At 39.8% G+C, this 8283-nt stretch overlaps 1 protein-coding gene across 3 annotated transcripts in view; it reads left to right on the plus strand.

The window, feature by feature from the left end:
• HAX1 (HCLS1 associated protein X-1) overlaps positions 1-471 on the plus strand; it is a 3583-nt gene extending 3112 nt beyond the window's left edge. For all 3 annotated transcript variants that reach the window (XM_008592524.1, XM_008592528.1, XM_008592535.1), the window contains exon 7: positions 228-471. In XM_008592524.1, the coding sequence (XP_008590746.1) occupies positions 228-313 (86 nt within the window). In that variant the 3' untranslated portion in view covers positions 314-471. The remainder of the gene's footprint in view (positions 1-227) is intronic.
• Positions 472-8283: the final 7812 nt, after the last annotated feature.

Genomic DNA, 8283 nt, shown 5'->3' on the forward strand with positions numbered 1-8283 from the left:
TTTTTTTTTTTTTTTTTTTTTTTTTTTTTGTGGCTGGCCAATACAACAGGGATCCTCCCTGGACCTTGGTGTCATGAGCACCAGGCACTAACCAACTGAGCTAACTGGCCAGCCCCGACTTCTCTTAAGTTCTTCGGAAGGGAAACTTTTGTTCTTCTACCCTTTAATATTATTTCTCTCTAGTTTCTTTCGTTTAGCCCATCTATATGTGTGACTTTCTTCCTTAGATCCAGAATCACCAAGACCTCCAGCCCTGGAAGATGCCTTTTCCATCCTGGATTTATTCCTAGGACGATGGTTCCGGTCCCGGTAGCCTTGTTAACCCTCAGAAGTCTTCGGGTGCTTTCCACCTACTGCCCATTGCCTACCATAAGTAAGCTCAGATTCAGTTTGGATGTGTGAAACAGTGTATTGGGGTATATCAGTATGTCACTCACCCAAACTGACCAATAAAACCTTTATTTATGTTAATTCCTTGGTCTTGGTTTTCTCAAGGCTGTTTCACTTTCTAGAACCACCCAGGGCTTCCCGAATTATCTTAACCCACGAATTTCTCTTTATTTCTTTTTGTTCCACTTCCAAAAACTGATTTGATAAGTAGAAAATGATTTTCCTTATTGAGGAGGTAACTGGAGATTATTCCAGGAAAATTTCTAGAAAGGGATGCATCAGATTCCAAAAAGATAGTGTATGTGGAAGTAGGGAATAACTGCTTCCCCTAAGTGTGGGATAACAGACTGGGTAGTTCATGAGATAACTTGAGGAAGTACGTGGGCAAATATTTCCTGCTTTACTATGTTTTTGTTTTTACATAAGAGAAAATATAAACTAGCACAAACATTACTAGATCTTTTCCTCATTAAAAAAAGTTTTCAGGGGCCGGCCTGGTGGCGCACTGGATAAGTGCGCCGCTTGGGAAGCGCGGTGGCGCTCCCGCCCGAGGGTTCGGATCCCACATACAGACCGGTTCCCGCTCACTGGCTGAGCGAGGCGCGGGAGCAACACCGAGGGTTGCAATCCCGTTTGCCGGTCCCCGGTCCGGTACGGGGCAACACTGAGGGTTGTGATCTGTTGCCGGACACGGAAAAAGACAAAAAAAAAAAAAAAGTTTTCAATACTGTGGTTCAGAGCGGCAGATCTTACACATTTATTTATCTTTTCCCTCTGGAAACCTCACTAAAATGACAATAAGGGAAGTTTTCTAAAGAGGTGTGTCATAAAAACAAAGGATAGGAGGTGATAGTAGCAAAATTTTATTTTTCTTTTATGGCCAGTGTTCTTTTATCTTTTACAAATCTCTTTTAAACCAAGGCTAAAAGGATACTTTCTTATATTATCTGCTGTAAGTTTTATAGTTTTTACCTTTTACATTTGGGGTTTTTTTAAAATTTTTTATTTTTTTGGTGACTGGCCAGCACAGGGATCCAAACTCTTGACTTTGGTGTTACAAGGCCACATTCTAACCAACTGAGCTAACTGGCCAATCCCCCTACATTTAGGTTTTTAAATCCACCTGGAATTTATCTTTGTATATGGTATGAATCGGGACCAATTTCATTTTTTTCAATTTGGGAAAAATATACACACACACATGTATATATATTTATAAATAAACACACACACATACATACACATACATAACCCCCTGTGCTGGGTTTTCTATTCTATTAATCTATTTATCTTCATACCTGTATCACACTTTTGAATAAAGTTTTAATTAGTAGAACAAGTCTTTCTACCTTTTTATTATCCTCTAACTCCTCTACTATATAAGAATACAATTGATTTTTCCAGTCAGCTTTTTATTTATTTTATTTTTTAATTTTTTTCCTTTTTGTCTTTTTTCGTGACCAGCAACGGATCGCAACCCTCGGTGTCGCGCCTGTACCGGACCGGGACCGGCAACGGGATCGCAACCCTCGGTGCTGCGGCCCGCACCTCGCTCAGCCAGTGAGCGGCCGGTCTGTATGTGGGATCCAAACCCTCGGCAGGAGCGCCACCGCGCTCCTAAGCGGCGCACTGTAGCAGTGCACCACCGGGCCGGCCCTTCCAGTCAGCTTTTTAGATAGAGTTCCGCCATAAATATAAACAATAGACTGGTGGAAATCATCAATGAAATAAGTCAAGAAAATTCCAGAATTGAAGGATATTACTTCTACCCTGAAAAGGCCCACCATGTGCTAGACACCAGAGATAAAAATAAACCCACTGCTAGGCACACCATGTGAAATTTTAGAACACTAGAGACAAAGAATTTAAAAGGTTCTAGAGAGAGGAAGAAAAAAAAAATACACATGTTGAACCAGACAGCTGCCAAAAAAAAAAAAAAATCACAGGATCAGGAATCAGAATGTTCTCACACTTTAATGGCAACACTAATTAAAAGACAATGGAGAACTAGCAATCCCACTACTGGGTATGTATCCAAAGGAAATGAAGTGGTATGTTGAAGATATGTCTGTACTCCCGTGTTCATCGCAGCACTATTTACAATAGCAAGATAAGGAATCAACCTAAGTGTCCATCAATGGATGAATGGATAAAGAAAAAATGTGTATATATAAACAATGGAATACTACTCAACTTTTAAAAAAGAAGGAAATCCTGTCATTTACAACAATGTGGATGAACATGGAGGATATTATGTTACATGAAATAAGCCAGGCTCAGAAAGACAAATACCACATGATTTCATTTATATATGGAATCTAAAAAAAGGTGAATAGAAGTAAAGGGTAGAATGGTGGTTACTGGGGGGTGGGGTAGGTGGGTGTTGGGGAGATGATGGTCAAAGGATACAAAATTCCAGTTAGGACGAATAAGTTCAAGAGATCTATTGTACAAAGTGGTGGCTATTGTTAATAACAATGTATTTTTGAAAACTGCTAAGAAAGTAGATTTTAAGTATTCTCACTACAAAGAATAAGTATTGTGAGGTAATATATATGTTAATTAGCTCATTTAGCCATTCTACAATGTATACATCAAAACAGTATGTTGTACACAATAAATATATACATTTTTTGTCACTTAAAAAAAGAAAGGGCCGGCCAGTTTGCTCACTTGGGAGAATGTGCTGCTGTTAACACCAAGGTTATGGGTTTGGATCTCTGTACCTACCAGCTGCCAAAAAAATAAATAAAATTTAAAAAAGAGGAAGGCTGGGGCTGGCCAGTTAGCCCAGTTGGTTAAAGCATGGTGCTGACAACATCAAGGTTCAGGGTTCCATCTCTGTACCCGCCAGCTGCCAAAACAAAACAAACAAAAAAAACAAAAAGAAAAGACAATGGAGCAATACTTTGAACATACTGTAGGAAAATTATTTTCAATTTAGAATTGTATACCCAGTAAGATATCAAATGTGTGAGTATAATAGACATTTTTATACTGAAAGTTCTCAAACATTTACCTCTTATGTACCTATTCTTAGGAAACTTCTGGAGGAAGTGCAGCTCTGTTCAGGGATCTCTCTTCATTAGAAAATGGGATGCAACTCAAAAGAGGGAAAAAGAATCCCCAGAACGCTGAGGTTCTAAGATACAGCTGTGGTTTAGATAGAAGAAATGGTCTAGACTGCAGTATCAGAAGGCTCCAGAAGAGATGTTTTCAAAATGATGTAACTAAAAACCTGGTGTTTTTAATTATTGAAAGATTTTAACAATTGTAGGGCAGGTGAATTTGGGGTTGAATAAATAAGTACCTTTTAAAAAAAAGAATAAATGATAAATATCTAGAAAACTAAGCTAACAAAAAAGACATAATTACCATATTAATGCTATGGGGGGAGATGGTAACAAAATGAGTTTAATAACATTCTACTGTATGCCCCAGCTTTAAATAGAATTAATATTATCATGATAGCATAAACAATCTGCTCTAACCAAAGGTATAATATGTCTAACATATTATAGAGGAAGATAGAGGATTTGGTTATGCATAATGTTTGTTGTGGGGAAGGCAGTGTACAGTGAAATCCTGATCTTCCATAGTGTAAAGTCCATCGTATCTACTAAAGAAAAAGTAGCACTATAAACATTATTCAGATATATAGTGGTAAATATTAAAGGAAACATTTTAAAAGTTTGAAATAGGGCCAGCCCGTGGTTCACTCGGGAGAGTGCGGTGCTGATAACACCAAGGCCACGGGTTCGGATCCTATATAGGATCACTGGCTGAGCGTGGTGCTGACAACACCAAGCCAAGGGTTGAGATCCCCTTACCAGTCATCTTTAAAAAAATAAAATAATTAAATAATTAAATAAATAAATAAATAAAAGTTTGAAATGGTGGAGCCGGCCTGTGGCTCACTCAGGAGAGTGCGGTGCTGATAACACCAAGGCCATGGGTTTGGATCCCATATAGGGATGGCCAGTTAGCTCACTGGGTGAGCGTGGTGCTGACACCACCAAGTCAAGGGTTAAGATCCCCTTACTGGTCATCTTTAAAATAAATTAATTAATTAATTTAATTTAATTAATTTAATAAAAATAAAACTTTGAAATGGTTGCTTCTGGGGAATAGAAAATTATGGGGGATATTGACATTAGAGTCAGGAAGCTGCTATTTTTCATAAGGCTTGTAGAATTATTTGGCTCTTTAAATATCCATATATTACCAATAAATTAAAAACTTAAATTTATAAATATAACGTAAAAGTTTAGCTAATTTAGGGGTGGCTAGTTAGCTCAGTTGGTTAGAGAGCATGGTGCTGGTAACACCAAGACTCGGGGTTGGATCCCTGTATGGCCAGCTGCCAGAACAAAAAAGAGTTAATTTAAAGAAAAAGTTAAGATACATTTACAGCTCTCTTGGCATTTGACAGAGTTGATACCATGGACCAGTGGGGAAGGGATGGATTGCTTTAAGAGATAGTTTTAAGAAAAAAAATGGTATTGGACCTCTAATGCATGCCAGTCCAGATGGATTAAAGGTTATAGATGAGACTATAATGCTAATAGAAGAACCTCTGGTATCTGTGACGTTGAAGTGGAAGAGGACTTATTAAGTAAGACCCCAAAATACAAACCATAAGGCAGAAAGTGGATTTGTTTATATCAAAATTAAGTATTCCTGGGCCGGCCTGTGGCTCACTCGGTAGAGTGCGGTGCTGATAACACCAAGGCCACGGGTTCGGATCCCATATAAGGATGGCCGGTTCGCTCACTGGCTGAGCATGGTGCTGACAACACCAAGTTGAGGGTTAAGATCCCCTTACCGGTCATCTTTTAAAAAAAAAAAAAAAAATTAATTTACCTGTTTCTTTTTACTCTTTTTAATGTGGTGTAGGAGAGAAAAAGTAATATCTTTTCCTCACCCATCCTAAGGTTCATGGCTGAGACCCCTATAAGGAAAGACAGATTAACAAGAGAAAAACATACAAATTTATTTAATAAATGTCTTTAAGTATTCCTGTTCAATAAAGGAGACTGTAATCAAAGCTAATAGATGACTTAGAGATTGGGGGGAATTTTGTGAAATTCAAAGCAAATAAATGTTTAATATCTACAACCTACTCTTTTTCTTTTTTGGTGGTTGTCTGGTACAGGGATTGAACCCTGGGCCTTCGTTTTGTCAGCACCTCTCTAACCAACTGAACTAACTGGCCAGTCCCTTACAACCCACTCTGAATCAGTAAGACAGTACACTAAAAGAAAAAAATAGTCTTGTAAATGATTAGGTAATCACAGGAGGGGAAACCTAAATGCCAACAGTATAAATTGATCCTCCACTTTATAAGCAAAGAAATGCAAATTAAAATAATAAGATACCACATTACACCCATCAGGTGGGCAAAAATTAGTCTGGTAATAACAAATATTACCAAGGGTGTGAGGAAAAGGATCTCTGTTGTACTCCTGGAGGGAAAGTGTATTAATGCAGCCATTTCCATTTTTGTAATAAAGCAATTGGGCTGTACTTTGTGAAACTAAATACGCAGTGCTCTATGATCGAGTAATCTTATCCTTGAAACATATTACAGGGGAACAGGTCTAGGAAGGGGTCACATACAAGAAAGTTTATCACAGCGTCACTTGTGGAAAGTCTGTTAGAACTCAATGTTAGACTTTCATTAGAGAAGTAAGAAGGTTAAATGCGGAGATTGCATAGTATAGCATGCTGCTCAGCAGACAGATGCAAAATATGCAAAAGGCAACATGGAGAGGTCTTATAAACATTAATGAGTGGAAAAACAAAATGAGATTTTTGACACAATAACACAACGTCAATTAAAAAATACGCCAAGGAACTTCTGGCCATGGCAGTGTAAAGAACCTGTGAATCTTTACAAAAAAAGCAACTATAAAACTAGATAAAATAGTCCCAAACACCTATTTCAAGTCTCTAGAAACTGATCAAGACAGAAAACAAATTATTAAGGAGACTTTATTTATTATTTTTTTATTTTTTATTTTTTATTTTTTTAAAGATGACCGGTAAGGGGATCTTAACCCTTGATTTGGTGTTGTCAGCACCATGCTCTCTGAAGTGAGCCAACCAGCCATCCCTATATAGGGATCCGAGCCTGTGGCCTTGGTGTTATCAGCACCACACTCTCCCAAGTGAGTCACGGTCCGGCCCCAAGGAACCTTTATTTTTGAAAAACTACTACAGCTTCAGGCAAGAGCAATATGAGTCTGCAGCCTTCTTGCCTGGGGCTGCTCCCATTCAGCTTCCTTGGTGGCTGAAAACTATAGTTTTACCAGTGTGGAACTGGCTGTGAAAACCAGCATGTTTGCTGCCAGAGAGGGTGGACAGAAAGTGTGGGAGCTAGGTGGAGGCGGGCAAAAGCCTACAACTTTCTCAGCTGAGTGGTGTGAATTTGGTAAGAAATAAACAGGTAAAAGTCTCTTCAGCTTTACTAGCTCAGAGTTGCAGTCCTAGTTGGGTTGAGTGGTGGACAAGCTAGAAATTCTAAGAGAGCCATAGAAGGGCTGCGATAAGCTCTTCACACATCTCTGGCTGACTGGGAAACTGTATACATGGAGGATACCTGAGAGAGTCCAGTGAAAAATAAAAGACAAGGCAGACTGGAGAACTGGCTGCAATCTTTTTTTTCATTATTTATAATCAGATTTGAAATATGGTTTGAGCTCAAATGAAATGTTTTTCCTAACAACTGTCTTCTCAGTTGATGTGTTGCTGTTGATGATTACAGCTTGACCCAAATATCTACTGTGACTTTCTTGGCTTTTCTCAGTTTGGTCATTGACTATCTGGACATCTTGTAAGCTCTGATTTTGGGGGTTCTTCTGTCATCCATGGCTCTGTTCCTTGCTCCAACTTGGAGATCACCTCAGGTTTGGTAATACAGTCCCCCATCAACACCAGGTTGCTGTAGGTCGCCAGCATCATGTCCTTATGTAAAGTCCTCTGAGCATCATCCAGATCTTACCACTCCTCCCTAGTGAAGTCCACAGCCACATCCTCAAGTGATACCAACCCCAAAGATTTGTTCATTTTCTGTTGCTCTTGGAAATGCATAGAGAATGCTGGCAGCATAGCTTCAAGGAGGTAGAATCCAACCCCAGAATCTGAGGAGCAGCAAGAGAGCAGCAGCAGCTTCCAGAACTTCCAGGCCTGGCTGAAAATTTTAATGTTCTTCTCAGTCTTCAAACAGATCTGTTGGCAAACATGGGTGCCTTATGGTCTTGAGGTGTTTGGACACAAATCATTGGCTGACCACTATGCTATGCAGCCACCCTGAGGAAAAAATTAAAAATAAGAATAAAAAATTGGGCAGCAACATTAGCAGCTGCACACTGTGGAGAAGATTCTACAGTTTATTTATTTATTTATTTTTTGTGGCCGGTAAGGGGATCGCAACCCTTGGCTTGGTGTCGTCTGCACCGTGCTCAGCCAGTGAGCGCACCGGCCATCCCCACATAGGATCCGAACCTGCGGCAGGAGCGCAGCTGCGCTCACAGCGCTGCACTCTCCCAAGTGCGCCACGGGCTTGGTCCCAAGATTCTACAGTTTAATTCCAAGCAAGTTACACACACCACCACCACCACTACCACTACCACTGAGGATGATGACAACTCTCAGAAAAAGAAAACAGGGGCCGGCCCGTGGCTCACTCAGGAGAGTGCGGTGCTGATAACACCAAGGCCCCAGGTTCGGATCCCATGTGGGGATAGCCGGTTCGCTCACTGGCTGAGCGTGGTGCTGACAACACCAAGTCGAGGGTTAAGATCCCCTTACTGGTCATCTTTTAAAAAAAAAGAAAACAGTATCCAGAGTTACTACAGTCTACTATCTAAAATGGCCAGTGTTCAACCAAAA

This window comes from Galeopterus variegatus, unplaced genomic scaffold (genome assembly GCF_000696425.1).
Source record: "Galeopterus variegatus unplaced genomic scaffold, G_variegatus-3.0.2 Scaffold154, whole genome shotgun sequence".
Lineage (NCBI taxonomy): Eukaryota > Metazoa > Chordata > Mammalia > Dermoptera > Cynocephalidae > Galeopterus > Galeopterus variegatus.